Genomic DNA, 24,270 nt, shown 5'->3' with positions numbered 1-24,270 from the left:
GAAAGGTCAGGGAATGACAGATGACCACTGCATATGCCAGGAGCAATATGGCCTTAGTTGCTAATGCTCCTAAAAACCAAAATAACAACAACAACAACTTCTGTTCCAGGAAAAATAATGGAGTCACTGGTTAAAGAAGCATTGTAGGATCATCTTACAAGACTGCAGTAATAGTTCAGACACAGCATGGGTTTGTTAAGGGGAAGTCTTGTCTGACCAATTTGATTGGATACTATGACGTGGTCACAAAGGAATTGGATGCAAAATATAATTTTGATATCATATACTTGGATTTCAGGACAGCTTTTGATACTGTTGCACATGGAAGACTACTGTACAAATTGGAGCAGAATGGTATTAAGTTGTAAGTTGCTACAATGGATAAAAGGATTGTTGAATGGGAGAAGACAGAGGGTGGTAATCAATGGGTGCTGCTCTTTGTGGACTAATAGTGGAGTCTCCCAGGGTTCGGTGTTGGATCCACTGTTGTTTTGTATATTTATCAGTAATATTGATGAAGGTTTATCAAGCTTAGTGTCGAAGTTTGCAAATGATACAAAGGTTAGCAGGGTTGTTAATAACAGTAATGGCAGTGTGCTACTGCAACAGGATCTAGAAAATTTGGGCAAATGGGCTAAGTGAAAGTGGCAACTGAAGTTTAACCTTGACAAATGCAAAGTACTGCATATGGGTACAAGTAACCCCAGAGAAACCTACTGACTGTGTGGTACTATACTTAATGTGGTAGAAAATGAAAAAGACTTGGGAGTAATTGTGCAGTCAGATATGAAGTTTTCTGAGCAATGCAGACAGGCTGCCAGGGCAAGTCATGGGATTTTGTCAGTGATATACAGGAATTTTTCTAGCAGGGAAAAGGAAGTGATTGTCCCTTTGTATACAGCAATGGTCAGGCCATGCCTTGAGTACTGCGTACAGGTCTGGAGGCCACATTTTAGGAAGGATGTAGATTTGCTTGAACGTGTACAGAGAAGGGCAACAAAATTGGTGAGGAGAATGAAGGGATCCTCTTACCAAGAGTGGCTTAAGTTCTGCAAATTGCGGCGGCTAGAGACTAGGCACCTGTGCGGTGATCTGATTGAGGTATATAAGGCCTTGAATGGGTTGAGCACTCTGAATTCTGATGGGATTCTTCCATTTGTTCAGATTACGAACCTAAGGGGGCATAAATTCAAATTGAGGAGAGACAGATGTAGAATAATGTGTGGAAATTTGCCTTTAGCCAGCAGGTAGTTAATTGCTGGAACAAACTTCCATCTGTTGTTGTGGAAGTTGATAGGTTAAATAAATTTAAGGAGGAACTGGACAAACATTTAGAGGGAATTGTTTTGTAATTTTTTTTTTTTTAGTGAAAGCAAGCATACACTTGCTTTCTTGCATCACATGCCACTACTACTACAGCACAGATTTGCAATATTGTCTTTCACGAAAATATTTGCAATAATATACATTAGACTAAACTTTGTAAGTTTATAAACTTGTGGTTTACTGTGCTAAGGTGGCATAACCGCCCTATTTGGAGATTGCCATTACCTCTTCACAAGTAGTATTTGCTTATGAATTGTTGATTAGCTTTTGTGTCATCATCATTTTCCCATGTTTTCGTGTTTATTATAATTGAAACTTTACTCTGCACGCCACACTTTCTAATATTATTGATATCTGGTGCTCCTGTATGTACTCCTGCTTTGCATATGACCAGTATGACTGACTTAATCAGTTGGATTCTTATTTTCTCCTTCCCATAAAGTTGTACTTATGCATATCCAGGCAGTCCACATATTGAACAGGAAGTTGTATTAGTATTGTTTTATCTGATTTCATTTAAATAAATAGTTTGAAATTTATTTTTAGCCTGTTTAAACTTTTATCAATTAACCTGAAGCTTATTGGTAAGTTATATGCTGATAGACATTATTATTATTGTTGTGCATGGTATTTTGGCCATGTACAGGAAGTAATATTTCTGCACCTTTAAAATATACTACTAGGATAAATAGAGATTGAAATTATGGAAATTTTGAAAAATAAATAAACAAAATTAAAAATAAGGAAATACATAACTGACACAATAGCAAAAACAGTGCCTGCACAACAGCAACAACTTAGACCAGCTTAGTAACATTGAAATAATATATTGTGAGCAATGGAAAAGGTATCATAGAAAAGTCAGCGTTGATTTATGAAAGAGAATTGAGGAGAGAAAACTGGTTCATAATTCTTATCCATAACTTTAATATGAATTTTTCTGATATTTTGCTTTTTCCTTTACTATCAACACATTATTTCATTGTAACTTTTGGTTCAAATTATCACACTAAATTTCTTGTTCAGAACTTGAACCAGAAATTTTCTGTGATAATTTGCCATATCCTTCACTCATTACATATTATTTCAACATTACTTATTTTTTGTTTTACAAGTTTTTTTTTTTTTTTTTTTTTTTTTTTAAATACTCTTACGATACTACTACTGAAACTTCTTGAATTTTTTTATTAAGCTGTGATTTACTGTATTGATTAAAGGAAATTGTATTGTATGTAATTAAAGGAAATAAGTTGTTAATTTTTTATAAATCTAGAAAGGAATAGAAGATGAAAAAAGTGATAGTGATGATTCATCAGGTGCACTTGAGATAACTGGACTAGTAATGCCAGAAGCAAGGTTTAAGCCACCAGAACTTTGCAGAGATTTATCAGTTTCTTCACCAGGTGACATACCTGGACCATCAACCTCATATTCTCATCAGCCTTTGGTCAGAGTAGTATTTGGCCAACCTCAAGGAGATCTCAAAAAGCCAACCTCTCTCTTTTACATTACTCCTGTCAATCAATCTGGTCAGAATGTGTCAGGATTAGAAGCAGAATGTCACCTGGAAGATAAGGGTTAGTATTGTGTTTTAGGGTTAAGTAGGTGCTCATGTATTAGTGGGTGACCCTAGTCTTAAACTAGCATTCCTTCAAAGTTTAGGTAACCTAGCCCTCTTTTACGAACAAATGGTTATTTAGTAGTATTTTTGATAAATGAAGGTTATGTTACCTTAAATTTGAGAGAGTATTGTTTTTCTAAAACTAAAGTTATGTGCTAATATATAAGTACCCATTATTTTATAAAGTATAAGAATTTGCATTCACTATTTTGATAGTTAAAATTGGCAGTTTTTTTTATTGTTATTTTGGCTTAAAATAGAATGAAACAATTATTATTTTAGTATTTTTCAATTTTATACAGGGTGATTCTTTAGTTGGACTGCTCAGATTTTTTTTTGCTGTAAACCAGAACTGTTTCTGGTTTATAGTAAAAATGCTGGGAACATGACAGTAATGCAAAATTTGATCTATGGATATTTGATACATTTATACTGAACACCATTCCAAATGATTCTGAAATTGTCTTCCATTCTTGGATAAGAATGTAGCTACACAGTGACATTTTTATGTAGCATGCTAAATCATATCTTGATAATTTCATTTCTAACAGAAATGAAAAATTTCTGTTAGAAATATTGGTAATATTTCTAACAGAAATTTTACCAATGTTAGGTAATATTGGCTTATAAGCCAATATTGGTGAGAATTGGTTTCACCTCCACTAGTTATGACCATTCAAAACTTCAGGTGCCTCAAGCCTTTGATTTTTTTTCATCAGTTACAGCTGTGATAGCAATATTAGTAGCACAGAAATAAACAGCATATAAAAAAAATACGTAACCATAATATTGATTATATAAACAATGCTGCACAAATTCTAGTTAAGGTGCATAGTGACTATAAACTTTGTATCATATAAATGTCATCTATTAACATGTTTGTTGCTGGCTTGACCTGCAATCTTAATGAACCAAATTTAAAAATAACAAGATTGAGTAAGTTTCTGTTGGGGAATGCAGGGATTTTTGAGCTGGTAGATAGCACTCAAAAGAGCATGTGTTAAATTGCTTTGCTTTGAATGCTTTGAAAGGAATTAACACATTGCTTTGAATGCCTTCAGAGCAATGTGTTAATTGCTTTGAAGGAATTCAGTATTAGTCAGTCTAGCATAGTATTAAGTTGTATGTAAACATGGAGAAATGGAGTTTGGAACAATGTATGTTTGTGGTTTAATGCCATGGTAAATGTAAATCTGCTACTCAAACTCAGCTTAGTTTTCCCAATAAATTTGGTATGAATTGTAGAGGTGTTGCTCCTTCACAAAACATTTCATCACTTGGATAAAAAAAATGGTGGGAAAGCAGTTCTGTTGTTTGATTGAAACCCAAAAGACCTAAGAATGCCTGAAAATATTGTAGCTGTGAGAGACCTGTTTCAACAAAGTTCTTCTTGCTTGGCATGCAGCTGAATTTTACATTTCGACTTACACTTTCATCCCTATAAAATAGTGCTCACACAAGAAGTGATCACCCTTTGATCCTCCTTTGAAAATTGGGAATACAATTGCACTTCTCCAGTCCATGGGGACCTCCCCTGAAATCCAAGGATGCTCTCATAATTATGGCTAAGGGTTTGTTTACTTCCATTGCCACCTTCCTTAATATAATTGGATAGATCCATTTCCATCCCAGGTGCCTTTCGTATGTTTAGCTTCAACAATTTCTCTTCTACTTTCCTCTCATTTATTACAAAATCATTTACCTCCCTGTTAGAGTTTTATAAACTTCTGGCCTCCACTTCAATAGAAAATTCCTTGTGTGTAAATGTAGATGCAAAATATTCATTCAGTTTGTCAGCTACCTGAACAGGATCATCGACAGTCAAATGATCAATGTCAGGTGGACCAGTCTGATTCATCCCCTTCCTTCTAGAGTTTACATAAGTAAAAAAGTCTTTACTGTTTTTCTTTGCATCCTTTGCCAAAGATTTCTCGTAATCTGCCTTTGCTTGCCTAACCACCTTTCTTTGTTACTTGATTACAGACCATCTTATATCTACCATAGGCATCTGTGTCTCCTAATAATTTACGTGCATCCCATGCATTTTTATTCTCTGCCATGAGTTTCATTAGTTCATCTGACATGCACTTAGGCTTATACCTTGATCAATATTTCTTAGTTGGTATGAAAAGGATAATAGCTTTTATGATTAATTCCTTGAATGCTTTCCATTTAGAATTTGCTGTTGGTAACATCATCAGTTTTTTCCATTGTATAGAATTTAAAAACTGTCTGAGATTACCATAGTCATCTTTATGAAAGCAAAAACCCTTCCCTTTACCCATGATAATAGTTGCATTTTAAGTAAATCCTACATCAATAAATACTGTGATTACTGCCACCTAGTGGTTCCTTTATCTACAGATTCTTAATGAATGAATAATCACTGCTAATAATCAGACCAAGAGTATTACTCCTTCTGGCTGCCTCTCAAACATGCTGTTGTGGAAAACAATCAACTAATAAATCCACAAAAGTGTTGCTAGTGTGTGAGTAACCAATCCATAAGTTCCAGTCAATATCTGAAAAGTTAAAAGCTCCCAATATAAAACATTCTGATTTACTGGCTCACTCTATTTCTCTGTATAGTTGTTCATTATATGGCCTTAGTTGCTAATGCTTCTAAAACCCAAATAACAACAACAACAACAGTTGTTCATTGTACTCATCAGAGTTATTAGGCCTATAATGCACTCCTACTCTTATTTCCCTTTCCCAGTGCTTATGTCACACCAAACTGACTCGGCATTGCACTGGCCACCCATGTCAACTCGATGCACTGCCTTAAGATTTTGTTTCCAAACTAACAGCATAATCCTTCTTCCCTTCCTATCCTGTTTGTCCTTTCTGTATACATTGTACTCCCCCATATTAAAATTCTGCATTCCTTATATCTTGTGACACCAAGTCTCTGATATCCCAACATGTTCCACATTTGATGACATGACGAGCACTTCAAACTCATCAAATTTATTTACTATGTTTCTAGCATTGATGTACATACAAGTATACATGCAGCTGTTCTTACTCTTATTTACCCTAACACAGCCCATGTATTTACTTGTTTCAAGATGACTTTCAGCAGAGCAAGAATCACTTTCACCCTCTGCCTGCAGCTATTGTTGATCTGTTGGTCTGTGTATGCCCCCCAAGCCAACAGTTTTCCAACCCACCTAATACTGCCTCTAAAGCATCAGCAAATATTCTTGTACTCTTTCTATTTAAGTTTATCCCATCCCTGTTGAAGCTGTCCCTCCTGTTAACAAGCACAGACCATGCTGAGAAAAATTGTACCCCATGTGCCTTGCACAGTCTCTCCAGGGCCGAATTGATTGACAAGACTCTCATCATATACTTCCTCCTATTATGTCTGGGCAGAAGTGCAGACACTTTCAAATTTAATCCTAACTTAACATTGACCTATACTTTTTAAGTAAGTCTGCAGATCTCCCACTCTTAATGTCATTAGTGCCAACGTGTACAACAGCATTGACTTTTGTGCTCTTAAAATATCATATCTGCTCTCCAACATTTTCAACTTTTGCCCCTGGCAGACATACTCTTGTCCTATTTCATGTATCATTTTTCAAGAATATATTTTCCATTTCGTTGACGATAATGTCACTGACAACAACTAGCTTCTGTGGGACCAGTGCATTCTGCCTTGGGGGTTGCTGTGTTGTCTGATGATCAAGTGCAAGCTCTTGCATTGATATGAGCAGCTGAGATCTTGATAGGCCCCAAATTTAAATCCTTTATGGGCATCTACCCTGTTCTTCAAGCTTTCATAAAGGCCTATAACAATGATGAGCTGCACGCTCAGATATATGGGGTTCCACATCAAACCACCCAAGAGATGCCTTCTCCTCATCACTGATCATCATGAACAGTGAATGTTATGGTGTCAAAAATATGCTGGTTGGATACTGGAGGAGAGAGAGCCATGATGGTTCTGTTTACCTTAAAAAGTGAAGGGCACACGTGTTTCGCTGTGTGAGGACAGATAGAAGTGTGCTGGTGGGGAGTCCAAATAACTGGTGCCACTTGCCGATGGATGCCTTTGTCTGTTTGGTGCAGGACACGAAGTCCATTGACCCATCGTGCATGGTGCCCACTATCCAGGCAGATGGTAGTGGATACTGGAGTGGATTTTTTGCAGGCAAGAAATAGGGACCACTGGTGTGTATCGACCAATTTTTCACAGGTGAGATCTACCAGCAGCTCTTAGGCAACCACTTGCACCTTGCCACGTTGCATTTTTTCCCAGACAGAATTGGGATCTTCCAAGACAGTAATGCGCCGTGTCATTAGGCCCACACTGTGCAAAAAGTGGTTCAAGGACACAGTGAAGATATTGCCCATCCTGATTGGTCTACAAATTTGCCTGACCTTAATCCAGTTGAACACCTGTGGGATGTTTTGGAACGGGAAGTGAGGCATATGGACATGCAACCATTGTCTGTTTCGACACTGTGGAAAGCCTTGCAGTCAGAATGGCTGCAGATCTCTACGAAATCATCTAGTGGAACCAATGCCTGGGCAAATAGCACACGTTATCTGTGTGAACAGTGACCCAACATGCTATTAGATAGGTGGTCATAATTCAGTGATCTCTGCGTGTGTATAATGTAGCGTAAATATATTGTGCAGCCTTTATAAATGTATTTGGTAGAAATGAAAGAATTTCACATTTTTGTGGAGAACAGTGCCCTTTCTTTATTCAACAGTTATGTTATTATCATAGTAAAATTGTTTTTCCACAATGACATGCATATTTCAAAAATTAGCAATATTTAGCTGTATTATTTTCCTTCACTTAATATAATTTTATAAATTTGAAATATTTTAATTTTTAAGTAACCTAGTTAATTAGTGCTAAAAACATTATCTTCATGTATTAATAAAATTAATGTATGAATTGCCTCTTGTGCTTTATATATACAGCCACTACATTTGTCATTTGGAAATGTTATGGATTTTTTTTTTTTTTTTTTTTATGTGAACCCCAAACACGAGAGGTATTAGAACCTATAGTACTTAGTACCGTGCTTGGGTTGGAGGTTGAGAAGACAAAAGAAGATATATGTTGACATTGGACTTGAACTTCTGTAGATTTTAATTTTCAGGAAATACATATGAAGGAAGGTTGTTCCAGAAAACGGCAGTTGAATGAATAAATGAGGAAGATGAAAAGGTGGTTCTCTGGGTTTGAAGTTGGACAGTAAATGGATGTTGGCTGGTGGCGGCACATGTTCGGACTGTTTTTAAAGAGAGAGTGGGAATTATAGAAGCCAATTCAGAAGAACAGTGCCCGTGGAAGTATCTGTAGAAGAGGCATGCAGTAGAAACAGTACGTCTATGAGAAAACGAGTGGAGAGACTCTGTTAGAGATGAATCATTAATTAACCTAACTGCCCTCTTCTGAATGGAATCAAGAAGCCTGAGAGAGGTTTTGGGGGCACCACCCGAGATGTGGGAACAATATTCCATGGCAGGGTGGATTTGCGATTTATACAGAGTGAGCAGCTGTTTGGAAGAAAAGTAACGCCCAGAGCGAAAGAGAAAACCAAGTTTTTTAGATGCAGATGAAGCAATATTTGTAATGTGCTTGTGCCAAGAGAGATTAGAAGTCAGGGTAATCCCCAAAAGAGATATATCATTTTGCCCAGAAATCGGAGTGTCGCTAAAGATAAGCATACGAGCAGAAGAATTCTTTTTGCGAGATATAAGACAAGACTGAGTTTTAGAAGGGTTGAAATCAACTAAGTTGTCTTTGCCCCACTGGAGTAATACCTGAAGATCGGCATTTAAGGAATTGGTAGCAGATTTTCGAGAAGTTGAAGCTGATTGAGCAGGATAAGATTTCTCAAAATGGAAAGTGGAATGCAATGTGCTATCATCGGCAAAGCTATGGATAGGATTTCCAGTCAATGGAAGAAGGTCATTAATATACAAGAGGAAAAGAGTGGGGGAAAGAACTGAACTTTGGGGGACACTGGCATTAGTGGAGAAGTTAGAAGGCATCTACCATCACCTTCAGTGAGCGATCAGAGAGAAAATTGGATAACCAGTTACTAAAAACAGTTGGCAAACCATAAGATGGAAGCTTGTTTAGAAGACCTTTATGCCAAACACGATCAAAAGCCTTTGAGATGTCAAGAGCAACTACTTGTGTTTCACCGATCCTTTCCATTGAATTAGTCCATAAATGGGTAACATAAGCCAGAATATCACCAGTGGATCAACACTGACGGTATGCGGTATCCATACTGGCGATCGTTGATCAGACAGAAGGTTTCTAGGTAGTTTAAGAGTTGGCAGTTAATTGATTTCTCCATTACTTTAGAAAGAGTAGAAGTAATTGCAATTGGACGATAATTGGATGGGAGGGATTTGTCACCCTTTTTAGGAACTGGCCAGATATGAGCAAATTTCCAAGCAGAAGGAAAAACACCTTTGTAATAAGAAAGTGAAAAAAGGCAGCAAAGAATAGGAGTAAGTTCAGGAGCACAGGTTTTGAGAACAAGTGGAGAAATATCATCAGGACCTGGAGCTTTCTTAGCATCAAGATTCATCAAAATCCTTCTGATATCCTTTTGACGGAAGACCACAGGTGGCATTGAATGGAGCGTGTTGGGAATGGTGGGAGGTGTTTTACCAAGATCATTAATACATGAGCTGGAAGAAAAATGGGATGCTAGCAGGTCAGCTTTATCCTTGGCTGAAGTGACAACAGAACCATCTTGTTTGGACAGAGGTGGGAGCAGAGATGGGCAAAAGTTGCAGCCAATAGCTTTGGCAAGAGACCAGAATGCTCAGCTACCATTAGGGCAAGAAGCAAGTTTTCTACTCTTAGCCTGTTCAAACTCTAGTTTGGACTGATTAATAACTGCTTTACAATTGTTGCAAGCTTTGGTGTAGGCAGAAAATGAAACTGAAGAATTAGAAACAAGCCAATTACGATATGCAACATTCTTCTCTTGAACAGTCTTAGCACATTTATTGGAAAACAAAGGTTTTGATAAGGGACGAGATTTTAAAGTGGAGTGTGGGATAAAGGATTCCATTCCTGCAAGAATAATTTCACTGACACGATCTGAGCAAACGTTGACATCAGAAGTTTTGAAACAGTAATCCGACCAAGGAAAAGAAGTAAAGAAATCTCACAAGTCATCCCATTTTGCATTCTTGTAATGCCAAACAACACAAGGTTGGGAATAGCCATGAGATAAAGGTTCCATTGGAGAAGAGACAATCACCAAGTTGTGATCCGAAGTGCCTAAAGGACCTCTCACTTCAACCGTGTACTTAAAAGGGTTGTTTGTGAGAAAATGATCAAGCGTATTGGCTGTGTGATTAGGATTATCCGGTATTCTTGTAGGTAAATGAACAATCTGTGCTAGGTCATTAGTAATTGCAAAAGCCTCAGCATCTCGACCTGCTGGGTCGGTGTGACTGTTATGGAATTACTTTCTGTTTTACAGTAGTAAGCAATGAGATGCATTTGGCAGCTCATATGCATACCTGCCAAATTTTAGAAAATAGAAAATTTTTAACATAAAGTGACTTTCAGCCTAAAGAAACAGGAAACTGAAAACCTGAAGAAAAATATTTAAAAAAAAATGAAAAAAATAATAATTATTATTTATTTTATTTCAGTTTATTTTTTGGCTGATGCAGAAAAAGTCCTTCTTTGAATCATTTAATCATTGTAATATTAGTGTGCTTCAATAATCTGTTGTTAATTGAAAGTCAAAAGATAAAGCATTTAACTCTAAGCATTTCCTATTACAAAGTATTTTTGCAATAAGCATAAACTTGATTGATTAAATCCAATTCTGTTAGCTTTTGGCCTTGTACTAAGGCCACTTTAACATAATGCAACTCTGACACTTTTTTCATGGCATTAATTCCACCCCTTTTCCATTTTACCAACATACAAAGGAAGTAGAATTATCAACATGAGAAAAAATGCCATATTTGTCGTGCTGCTGGCATATGGTTCCAGGTAGTCTGCTCTAAATAGTCTTTCTCTCAAAGAATAATGCAGTTCTGCTCTCAGGTTGTATCAATTGATTTTACTGCAGAAAATGAGAACTAATGTAAGGGCAGGGCTAAACAAGAGTGTGATACAGTAATTTTTTCCATCACTATTTCATGATAATACAGTAACAGTCACTCATCATTGTGAAAAAACTATCATGTAATTGCAGTATAATGAAATAAGCTTTCCTTAATTTTAGGTGATGAACCCTTAAATTTTACTACTTACTATTATTTGGCAATGGACTGGAAAAACAACGAGAAGATAAAGAACCATGTGTTGGTGCAGTCCAAGGACTTGGTAATATTCTTTAAAATATAATATTTTTCAAACCTTTTTTTTTTCTGTGTTTTTTAGTGAAGGTTAAATACAATTCATTTGGTATATTTCACAAATAAAAAGTGCATCAGTATACACAGTAATACAACAGTTTTCCCAAAGGAAAATTTAATAATAATCCCATTTACAAGTGGGATTGATCATTATTGTATTTTTTATAAAAAAAATATATATATACATCTTTTACACATCTCTAATGTTTGTCCATCCTGTCTTTATAAGTTGAGTTACTCTTGAAATGCTTTCTTCTTAATTTTTAATGCATTGTGTTGTGATGTTACAGTAAAACTTTGTTAATTCACAAGGTTTTATTAATTTGTTTAATTAGATAGTATGAATCAGAGCTGTACTACTCAGTATGTTCTACGTTGATAATAATATTAGTAAAATAATAAGAGGAGTTTACCTCAATATAGTGCATAGAACACTTCCGTATGATACCCTCCAGAAATTAAAACGGAAAAAAACGAAAAAATCGACAACTTACCGGTACATTTTAATGTACCGGTAAGGTAAATTTAAGGTAAACTCCTCTTATTATTTTACTAATTTGTTTAATATATCCAGAACAACTATGTCAAAAGTGATGTATTCATTCATTCATCAAGTATTGAAAAATCTGATAGGATGAATTGTGGCAGAACATCGAAGCTGACTGAAAGAGACTGCCAGACACTGAAAATGATTGTAACTTGAAAACGTAAGACTATTGCCTCAAAAATAGCTGCAGAACTTAATGTGAGATTCAGGAAAAATGTTCAGCAAGAACTTCATAAAGCTGAAATTTATGGCAGAGCCACTATTGCCAAGCCACTCATTACTGATGGTAATGCTAGAAAGAGTAGTGTAAGGAGCACAGAAACTGGACAGTTGATAGTTAGAAACAATTCATTTTCAGACGAATTATCATTCACACTTTTTTCAACATCAGGGAGAGTTTGTTTGGTGAATGCCGAAGGAAACACATTGTCCTGACTGTCTTTTGCTGACCGTCAGACATGAAGTAGGATCAACAATGGTTTAGACAGAAATATCTTATTCTTTAGATCCTGTTATTACCCTGAACAGGTGAATTACTGCCACTGAGTGACCAGGTTCATCCCATGGTGCAGAAATGTTTCCTACAAACGATGCAATGTTTCAAGATGATAATGCTGCAATAAACAAAGCCAGATGTGTCCATTCTTTGTTTTTAAGTAGATGAAACTGATGCTAAGCATTTCTCATGGACTGCACAGTCACCAGACTTAAACGGTATCAAGCCACTGGGGGCATATTTGGAGAGGAGAGTGAGAAGCAGATCTCCTTCACCTTCATCACTCAAGCTCCTTGAGTGATGATGCAGATATAGAGCATGAAGAATGATCTTATATTCCTCTTGAGGCATTTCAAGATTTATTTGAATCTATTCTACATATAATACAAGCTGTTTTAAAACCAAGGGGTGGCCCAACACCATATTAGTGCATATCTGTACCTCTTATCACAGGTTTTTCCATTATTTTGTCTGTCTCCATATGTTCAAAAGTTTTTTTTTTTTTTTTCCTTTGCACATGCTTTCATTTGACAAAACCCCTTTTTTTTGTATGGGTTATTTATTAAATTTTACCATTTTCATCAGATATCTAAGAAGAATAAGATGTAATATTCCCAAACTCAAAGTAATTAATTCAGTGGTCGAATTTTTTAGAATAATAAAAATAAGCATAAGAAAGTACAGTAAACCCCCGCTATTCGCGGGGGTACGTTCCTGAGAAATGTCACAAATACCGAGTTATGGCTCCCATAGTAATAAAGGGGTTCCGTTCCAAAGTATGAAATATATAAGAAAAACTAGTCTAAAATTTTGTCTACGTATGTATTATATGTACCTTCATAATATGACTATGTACATAGTGAAATGCAAGCATATGGCATTGAAATGAAAATAAGAAACAATTTAATATTAAATGTAATATTTATTAGAAATTTCAAACCAGCGCCTTTGCTAGCAAAAACACTTATCCCACCAGTGCTATCACCAGTTTCGCTAAAGTGTTGATAAAGGAATTTTGCCTTTTCACGAATGATGAGTGAACTTAACGGAATTTTATTTTGAGTTCGGTCTTCTATCCACAGATTTAAAGCTTTTTCCATTGTTTTTATTTAACATCACGAGTTACAGAGCAAATTTTTGAAGCAATTAGCACATTTTCATGGACACTACGGCGGATTTTTTCTTCCGATTTTTTGATTGATCGTACCGTTGACTCATTGATTTTATAATTTAAAGTAACTTAGATAGAGATTTTGTAGGTATTACTTAGTATCGGAAAGGGTATCAAATCCACGTGTTTACCGATCGTAAATAGCCGCCATTGCTACGCGAAAATTAATCAGTAAAATCTATTAATCTTGTCGAACTTCATTGGCAATTAAATTGTACTTTTAACTATACATATAACCACTTAGGTTACGTAATATAAATAATTAGTAAAAATAAATAATTAATACATAACTTGATACGGAAGTTATATAAAGGGATTTCGTAGATAACACTCGTTACTGAAACAAATATTTCGTAGATAACACTCGTTACTGAAACAAATATTTCGTAGATAACACTCGTATATTTCGTAGATAATACTCGTTACTGAAACATAAATATAGTGTTATAACTGTGTTGGGATACAAGTTTAGGATTTAATTTTGTACTGAAATTGAAATTTTTATTGAAAGTAAATCGAAATCATGACTCAAACCAGAGCAGCAAAGCAAAAGGCTCAAGCTAATGGGAATGCTGTGGCTCAGAGGAGAACTGAGGAGGGCAGTTGCCCTCTGAATCACAGCCTTTTAAGATGCACTATTTGCTTGATGTTTGCGGAGCAGTCAGGTATGGGACATGATACTGCCATGGGGGATGTCTTTGTATGTGCGCGATGCAAGGAGTGTAAGGAAATCAGGCGTCAACTCAGCATTGTTATGGGCCTATATGAGAGCTTGAAGGACAGGGTGGATGCCCTCGAAGGATTACAAGTGAGGGGCCCATCAAGCTCTCAGCTGCCCACACCAATGCCAGAGCTTGCACTTGGTCATCGCGCAACACAGCGGCAGCCCCAAGGCAGAATGCGCTGGTCCCAAAGGAACTAGTAGTTGTTGGTGACTCTATTGTCAGGGAAACGGGAAACATGCTTTGTAAAAAGGATAGGTGGAACAGGACCAGGGTATGTCTGCCAGGGGCAAAGGTTGATGACGTTGTAGAGTGGATATCATCTTTTAAGGGCACAAAAGGTGATATAGTTGTGCACGTTGGCACTAATGATATTAAGAGTAGGAGACCGGCTGAATTACTTAACAAGTACAGGTCACTGATGAAAAAAAGCCATGAATTAGGGTTGAATTTGAAAGTGTCTGCAATTCTGCCCAGACACGATAGGAGGGAGTATATGATGAGAGCCCTGTCGATCAATTCGGCCCTGGAAAGATTGTGCAGGGCTCAGGGGGTAGAATTTTTTTCAGCCTGGTCTGTACTTGTTAACAGGAGAGACTGCTTTTACAGGGATGGATACACTTAAATAGAAAGGGTGCAAGAATGTCTGCCGATGCTATCGAGGCAGTGTTAGGAGGGTCGGAAAACTGCTAGATTGGGGGGGATACAAGGACTAATAGATTAACAGTAGCCACTGGCAGAGGAGAAAGTGATTCTTGCACTGCTTCTATTGGAATGAGCAGCAGCCTGGAAAATAAGATGCAGGATATTTCAGAGACTGCTGGGAATCATTGGGGTACAAGTAAACACATGGGTTGTGTTAGGGTGGCTAAGAGGAAGAGCAGGTGCATGTATACTTGCATGTACACCAATGCTAGGAGTCTAGTAAATAAATTTGATGAATTTGAGGTATTGCTCAAAACATCAAAGGCAGATATTGTTGGGATTTCAGAGATGTGGTGTCACACAGATATAAGGAATGCAGAACTGGAATTTGGGGAGTACAATGTCTACAGAAAGGATAGACAGGATAGGAAGGGAGGAGGGGTTATACTATTAGTTAAGAAACACATAAAATCCAAGGAAGTGAAGCCAGCCGACATCGCTGGACAGTGCAGTGTCGAGTCAGTTTGGTGTGACATAAGCATTGGGAGATCAAAATTGAGAGTAGGAGTCTGCTATAGGCCTAATGACTCTGATGAGTATAATAAGAAACTGTACAGAGAAATAGAGTGGGCCAGTAAATCAGAGAGTCTTATTATGGAGGATTTTAATTTCCCAGATATTGACTGGAATTTGGGGCTGGTCACTCACACACTATCAAGGCTTTTGTGGATTTATTGGATGATTGTTTTCTACATCAGCATGTTCGGGAGGCAACTAGAGGGAGTAATACTCTTGATTTGATTATCAGTAGTGATTCTTCATACATTAAGAATCTGCAGATAAATGAACCACTAGGTGGCAGTGATCACAGTGTTCTGAAGTGGGATTTACTCAGAGGTAACTACCATTAGGGGTAAAGGGAAGGGGTATTGCTTTCATAAAGGCGACTACGGTGGGCTGAGACAGTATTTAAATTCTATACAGTGGGATCAACTGATGATGTTACCAAAAGCAAATTCAAAATGGGAAGCATTCAAAGAACTTATCTTGGAAGCTACTAGGCTTTACATACCAACTAAGAAATATTGTTCAAGGTTTAGGCCTAAATGGATGTCAGATGAACTAATGAGGCATATGGCAGAGAAGAAAAATGCATGGGATACATACAAATTAACACGTGACACAGAAGCCTATGATAGATACAAGTTGATCTGTAACCAAGTTACAAAGGAGGTTAGGCAGGCGAAGGCAGATTACGAGAAATCCTTGGCAAAGGATGCGAAGAAAAACAGCAAAGAGTTCTTTACTTATGTAAACTCTAGAAGGAAGGGGATGAATCAGATTGGTCCACTTGATATTGATGGGTCAACTGTTGATGATCCTGCTCAGGTAGCTAACAAACTAAATGAATATTTTGCATCGACATTCACACATGAGGAGTTATTCAGCGAGGGGAATGCCAGAGGTGTATTCAACTCTGGCAGTAAGCTAGAGAATCTTTTAATAACTGAGAGTAAAGTGGAGGAGAAATTGTTGAAGATAAACACAAGAAAGGCACCTGGGGTGGATGGAATCTATCCAGTTATATTAAAGGAGGCAGCAATGGAAGTAAGCAAACCCTTAGCCATAATTATGAGAGCTTCCTTGGACTCAGGAGAGGTACCCATGGACTGGAGATGTGCAAATGTGACCCAAATTCACAAAGGAGGATCAAAGGCTGACACAAGTAATTATAGACCTGTGAGTTTAACTTCTGTTCCCGGAAAATTAATGGAGGCACTGGTTAAAGAAGCACTGCAGGATCATCTAGACAAGACTTCAGTTATAGCTCAGACACAGCATGGTTTTGTTAAGGGGAAGTCTTGCCTGACCAATTTGATTGGATACTATGATGCAGTCACAAAAGAACTGGATGCAGGGAATAACTTTGATATTATATACTTGGATCTTAGAAAGGCTTTTGATACTGTTGCACATGGAAGACTGCTGCACAAATTGGAGCAGTGTGGCATTGGAGGCAAATTGCTGCTATGGATAAAGGGGTGGTTGAGGGGGAGAAGACAGAGAGTGGTAATCAATGGACACTGCTCATCGTGGACTAATGTTATTAGTGGAGTCCCTCAGGGTTCAGTATTGGGTCCTTTATAGTTTTCTGTATTTATAAATGATATTGATGATGGTATATCAAACTTAATGTCGAAGTTTGCAGACGATACGAAGGTTGGCAGGGTTGTCAAGGACACTACTGACACTATGCTGCTGCTGCAACAGGATCTGGAAAGGTTGAGCAGATGGGCTGAGAGGTGGCAAATGAAGTTTAACATTGACAAATGTAAAGTACTACATATGGTAAACAGCAACCCCAGAACAACGTATCAACTCTGTGGTACTACACTGACAGTGGTAGAGAATGAAAGGGACCTGGGGGTGGTTGTGCAGGCAGATATGAAGTTCTCTGAGCAGTGCAGACGGGCTGCAAGAGTAGCTCATGGTGTATTGTCAATGATATATAGGAATTTTTCTAGCAGGGATAAGGAGGTGATTATTCCCTTGTATAAGGCAATGGTCAGGCCACACCTAGAATACTGTATACAGGTCTGGAGACCTCATTTCAAGAAGGATGTAGAGCTGCTGGAACGAGTACAGAGAAGGGCAACAAGATTAGTGAATGGAACAAAGGATTGCTCTTATGAAGAAAGGCTTAAGTTTTGTGAATTACAGTGTCTGGAGACTAGGCAGCAGCAAGGTGATCTGATAGAGGTGTACAAAGCCTTGAATGGTTTGAGCATGCTCAATGCTGATGGGATTCTTCCTCTTGCTCAGAATAATCACCTGAGAGGGCATAAATTCAAATTGAGGAAAGAAAGATGTAGGATAGATGTGCGGAAATTTGCCTTTAGCCAGCGGGTGGTTGGTAGGTGGAACAGACTTCCATCCCTTGTCGTGGAAGTTGATAGCCTAAATAAGTTTAAGGCTCAGCTGGACAGGTATTTCGAACGAACAGAGGGGTGAAGTGGAAGTGGTTATTTTTTATTTATTTTACTTTAATTTTTTTGGCTGATGCTGCATAAGCTTGCTTTCTTGCATCAAATGCCTCTGCTAATGCTAATAATGTTTTGCCACTGAGGAGACACTTTCACCATTAGAAATTTTGTCTAATAACTCAATTTTATTCGCTAATGTCCATCATCTTCTTTGATATTTTCACATTTCCCTTGTTATTCGTAGCCATATTTTTGTACTGATGAGAAAGAATTTGTCCACAATAAAGTCACTTTCTTCCGTTAACACACTCGAGAAAGTCTGTTTTACACACTGCAAAACGGTAGATTTATCACTTTTGTAAGTATATCAATTTATAAATTGATAAATTTATTCAATTTATAAGCATATAAATTAAAAGCAAACGACAAAACCTTCCATGGCAAACGCATAACACATACTGAACAAGGATTAGCGAGAAATATCCACGCTCGCGATTTTGTCACCCCTCTCCCCCACCCCACCCACTGAACGCTGTTTTGACCGGGAAAGATAATTTTAGCCACACCCATGTTTTTTTTATGTCGGAAAATGTTCACGGCGCTTTAAAATTCACATTTTTTTAGGTTTCATTTTATATTAAATCGGCGATCGCGAATACGCGAAACCGTGAATACAGATACCGCGAATAGCGGAGGTTTACTGTATATTCAAAAACAAGGCAACGGTAATTTTTTTGATAATAGATTTTTATTATGTATTTTTTATCAAGTTACAAAAATTAAATCAGTGAAATATACAATTTTTTTTCTTTTCCTTTCTTCAATTTACGAAACAATGTTTATATGACAGAACTATTTTTCTCTGAAATATAAAATCATTAATCATATTATGTATCACACATTTGTTAAAAACATCTGAAAAAGCATTGCCAATGTTTTATGCTTATTGGATGGAGGGCTAGATTTAGACAAGTTCCTATGCAAAGCGTGTGAAGAAGCCCTGAAATATGCAATTATAAATTTTTATCCTCACAAAAAAGCTAGGCCTTCTTCGATAACGAGGCCTCAAGCCATGACTTATTTGGCTTATGCCAAAATCTAGCACTGACTGGGTGTTAGCTTTTTCACAATGGCTGTTAAATAGATGTTTTTGCTATGTGCTAAGACTTACACCTGTAGTACTACAGTGCACTTTAACATCTAATTAGAACTTCTAATTGCTTTTTCTACAACATTTGATCTCTGAATAAATTGTTCCATAAACTTGGGAATGATACTCCTTACCCTTATCTTTCTTGGAAGTAAATATATCATGAAAATAATAAAATTTAGATATAATAACAGTGTCAAGTGAAAGCAAGCACAAAGCAAATAACTTTAGAACAGATGTTTGTGGGAAGGTAACACACCTTTAGAACATAACTACTTAGTGTAATGAAGTAGTCCATTGCCAGAGCAACTCTAATCACGTTAAGTATCTCCAACAGAGAGGAGGGCTAGGCCATGTCGTGTGGGTTTTTGAGAGAACAGATGATTGGTGAGGATGTTTTTTTTAAAGGCAGTGGTAAGCCATTTAGCAAGGGCTTCTCCTGAATGATGATTTTCACAATTCATGATGGGATGAGCTGGGAGACACCCTTGTAGACACTATTGCTCCCAAAAATAAATTGGGGTTTAAAATTTTTGGGACTGATATATTATTGGGTGAGTAGCCTCATATGTTTTACTTACATTGAGAGTGGTCCTTAAATTTCTTTGTTCTTCCTGCTTTAGCTAGGTGTGATTTGAGGAGGCCATAAACGTCTGGATCTTCTGCAATGGCAGGTCTTTACATTGTAATCTGATCTGTGAAGGAAAAAAGAAATTCTCCCTCCCTCCCTTTCCACCAAGTAGTCCTAGGCTTTCCACAGTGAACCCCTTTCCCTTTCTCCTCTCTATAAACTCAAACTAATAGCAGACACAACTGCAGATTAAGAATCAATCAAGAGATAGTATCCCAACAAAGGACTCTGATGACCAAGGCTTTATTACCATTATTCTTTTCACTCCAGTTCTGCAGTCACCTGTTCCTAAGTATTTAAAAACACCATGTTTGTAATACCTGCAAACATTAATATAATTTTTAATTATTAATGTAAAGTGTGTATCACTGAGGAAAGAAAAGAAGACCCTGTAATATTTGGTTGTTAAGGTTTATCAAAATTTTACAATAAATTCTATTTATATACTTGAGCCTATTTATATACTTTATTTGATTATACAGGGTTTCCATAAATTATTGACCACATTACAAATGCTTATTAAGTGCAAACTAGGGCTATATATGAATAATGTCATTTGAAAGAGTTGCTCAAGGAGTTTTATATAGCATCATATAGATGTTGCGAACATCATATAGTGTTGAGAACAGTTGCACCTCACAATAACCATTAAATGGTGATGATACAACAGAAAGAAATGTATGTATTGTGGTTTGCTGTGTTTAAAAATGTAGTTAAGTGCAAAGGCTGTACTGCCAGGTATTTGGATAAAACAGTTTAAGGGAATTGGCAGTGTCCTGCATAAGAAGAATGCTGGTCGGGCTGCAGTAAGTGTTGAGAATGTTAAGTGTATTTGTGAAAGTTTTTTGCACACTAGAAGAGAACTAGAAATGCCCCAATCACAAGATTCACAAATTCATGAGATTCTCCACCACCACCTGAAACTTTATGCATACAAAACCCAGTTTATGCAAGCATTGAAACTATATAACCCACTACATCAGAGAACATCTGCTGTGGATATGCTCACTCAAATTGAAAATGACAATGACTTCCTGAACAAAGTTGTCTTTGGTGATGAGTCTACCTTCCATCTCTCCGTTAAGGTTAACCACCACAATTGCAAGGTCTGGAGAGCAAAACCTCTCATGTCTTTAGTGAGAATGAACAGGATTCTGCAAAATTGAATGTATGGTGCACCCTTTACTGTAACCAGGTGGTTGGCCCATTTTTCTTTGCAGAGAATACTGTAAACAGTAACAATTACTTGGACATTCTAGAGCATTTTGCAGTTCCACAGATGACAGAACATCAAATGAACATCGTTTCAGCAAGATGGCATTTCCTAGGCCAGTGGATTGTATGTCGAGGACTAACTCCCTTGGCTCCCTTTCTAACCAGATATAATCCCACTAGACTTTTTTGTGTGCGGGTTATGTGAAGGATCGGGTGTATTATATGCCTGTTTCAGATCTGGATGAACTTTGCGAGCGAATCACTGATGCAACTGCTTCTATGGTGTCCCAAATGCTAGAAAACACTTGGCACAAAATTGTAAACCAGTTGGACATGCTCTGTGCCACAAAGGTGCCAAGTGGAAACTATTGAAAAACTGTTTACTGATATCTCTTGCAGTTCTTGTTATATAATAATTTATAATGTAGCCAATAATTCGTGGACACCTTGTATATTTAAGAGATTATTTAAATGAAAACACATCTCTGATTATTCATTTAATTTTACAGTCTGCCACTTTGACAATAATGAATATATTTATTACTTTCCTATTTATATATCATAATACAATAAAGTTCTGTTTTTAAAGATTAGACACTCGTGTTAATTTAAAAATTCTTTATTTCAGGTGATAATTATAAGCTAGAATTGTGATTAAAGAGCTGTACATATATTAGCAGCAATCTGGGTGAATTCTTTCCACAGGTCCAAACCAAATTACAATTAACATACCCTAAAAACCTTTCTTGTTTTGTAATTTTTTTAATTGTTGCCAGAACCTGTAGTGAGAAACTGCTTGGGTATTTTGATTTTTGCAGTGTATGAGCAGTGCTGACTATGTATGCCTTCTATAATATTTAAGACTTCAAAAAAAAATAAATAAAAAATAAAAATTGTTTTGACATTATGAAATTTTTTTTATAAACTATTTACTACTATTTCTTACTACTTTCTAATATTCTAATTTACTACTATAGTAGTTCACAATATAGCCACATAATTCATATGTTTTATTAGAATACTACTCTTTATTTGATTTTATATGACATTTTCTGATGGAATAAAAAGAGATTTAGTTTTTATTTTCTGTCCTGGAGGCATATCAAGGTTTGGGCAATTATTGATAAGATCTTTAATTAAATTTATTAAATCATCTCATCCTTTTTAAAAATAGTTTTGTTTTTAAAGATTAGAGTCATTGTTAGGAAATGGGGTCTAAAAGCTAAAAAGAAAAGTTATGCTGTTTCTGTACTGCTTTTCCTTTTATTTTGAAATTTCTATTTAAAGAATTATAAATTATTTCATTGAAGTTATTTCCACAAAATCCTTCCAGCTTCAACACACCTGATTACTTGTAAACCCATTAACATGTTCACTGTCCATTCCATTCGCTTTCCGTTCACTGTCCATTAACATGTTCACACATATGAGTATCAAATGTCACTCAAGTGAACTGTCACTTGAGGAACTATCCATAAGCAGCCAGTAAATGAATGCTGTTAAAGTAAAACCACATGAAATTAGCAACTGCTTGATATCACCACACTGACTGAACTCTGTGCTAATTGTGGCAACACTGTAAAAACTGTGTTGCTGCAATTAGCACAGAATTCATTGCAGTTTATCATTAACTGTGTGCTCTAAAGACTTGGTACACAGTTTTATTTGTTCTTTGCTTACATTTTGGTTAGTTTATATATGTAGAATAAACTTTTGATAAAAATTGAGGTATGTTCACTTTTAGCTGTGAATTCCAAACTTTTACTTTTTCGACCATTATTTATTTATAGGCAGATGTTACAGGAAATGCTCCTCAACATTCTGAATATTATTTAACATGGAATACACTTTCTCAAATATAAAAAGCAGCAAATGTGTTTGCTTTTTTTATTATGTTTCTGAAATTTTTAAAGGCAATCGTGTACAAAATGATTGCATTTAAATGCATTAATGTTTGGATATTGAAGTTAGTTCTCTTTCTTGGTATAATGAAAATTCCAGAATAATTGCTTTATATGTAATGAGTTTTTTATATGTGACTTTGTTGATTACTTTCAGTTATAAAAAAAAATTATTTTTATTACAGGAACATGATTCTGATGAACAGGAAATAATGCCTGGAAGAAATGGTATGATAATGAGTTGAATAGTTTAATTCTAACATCTATTACTAGATCAAATCAGTATTGGTTATTATCATAACTATCAGAATGGAGAGAATTCTTTTCAGAATCCTTGTCCTTATTGTGATTTATGAGTTTTTTTCAGGTACAAGAGATACTTACATGCATTTAATTATTCTATTAAAGTACTATATATGAATAATAAATATACAAACACCACTACTTTGCTTATTGGACGCTTGAAGTAGAACCCATGTTTAGTCTTCAGAGCAAAGCTCCGACTAACCCCCATCTCTTCCATCATGCAGTACGATTGATGTCGTTTGAGGTTATAATGGGCATCATGATGAGATCAAATCTTCCTTACATTTGGGGGGGGGTATACTCTAAAACGGTGTTTGCAGGCCAGCCACCAGATAGTCCACTGGACTGCACCTATTGGTAACTCTCTAGGATGCTTCTGGATCAGGAAGTGTATAATCTTATTGCCTCTTCTCTTTCAGAGAATGACTAGAGAGACTGAGTAGTGTGTATGTGGGAAGGAATTGTCGAGGCCATATTATGCTGTTGTTGTTGTTTGGTTTTTAGGAGCATTATCAACTAAGACCATATTGCTCCGGGGATATGCGGTGGTCATTCTCTAACCTACGCACTGCTGCTCCTGCCACCTGGCTACGGAGGCGCCCATATTATGCTGTGGACTAATGTTATTAGTGGAGTCCTCTAGGGTTTGGTGTTGGGTCCATTGTTGTTTTCTGTATTTATTAATGATATTGATGAAGGTATTAGCATTAGTAGAGGCATACAATGCAAGAAAGCAAGCTTATGCATCACCCAAAAAAAAAAAAAAAAAAAACCCTCCCATTTCACCCCTCCATTCGTTCCAAATGCCTGTCCAGCCTTAAATTTATTTAGCCTGTCAACTTCCACAACAAATGGTGAAAGTCTTCCACCAATCAACTACACACTGGCTAAAGGCAAATTTCTGCACATCTATTCTACAACTATCTTTCCTCAGTTTGAATCTGTCCCCTCAGGTTCTTAATCTGAGCAAGAAGAAGAATCCCATCAGCATTCAGCTTGCTCAACCCATTCAAGGCCTTATACACCTCAATAGATCACCTTGCAGGTGTCTACTCTCCAGGTGCTGCAATTTGCAGAACTTAAGCCTTTCATTGATTACCACTCTCTGTCGTCTCCCACTCAACCATCCCTTTATCCATTGTAGCAACTTACCCTTAATGCCACACCTCTCCAATTTGT

General features: G+C 36.6%; 1 protein-coding gene across 1 annotated transcript in view; it reads left to right on the top strand.

The window, feature by feature from the left end:
• LOC150088923 (ubiquitin carboxyl-terminal hydrolase 19-like) overlaps nucleotides 1-24,270 on the top strand; it is a 337,177-nt gene that overhangs the window by 267,077 nt on the left and 45,830 nt on the right. The window contains 2 exon segments of the mRNA XM_090370360.1: nucleotides 2,600-2,903; nucleotides 11,191-11,291. Of these exon segments, the coding sequence (XP_090226486.1) occupies nucleotides 2,600-2,903; nucleotides 11,191-11,291 (405 nt within the window).

The sequence above is a fragment of the Mastigoproctus giganteus genome, chromosome 3 (assembly GCF_048544385.1).
Source record: "Mastigoproctus giganteus isolate SK-2022 chromosome 3, ASM4854438v1, whole genome shotgun sequence".
NCBI lineage: Eukaryota > Metazoa > Arthropoda > Arachnida > Uropygi > Thelyphonidae > Mastigoproctus > Mastigoproctus giganteus.
The sequence above is the reverse complement of the archived record's forward strand: the minus strand, read 5'-3'. Positions and strand labels throughout refer to the sequence as shown.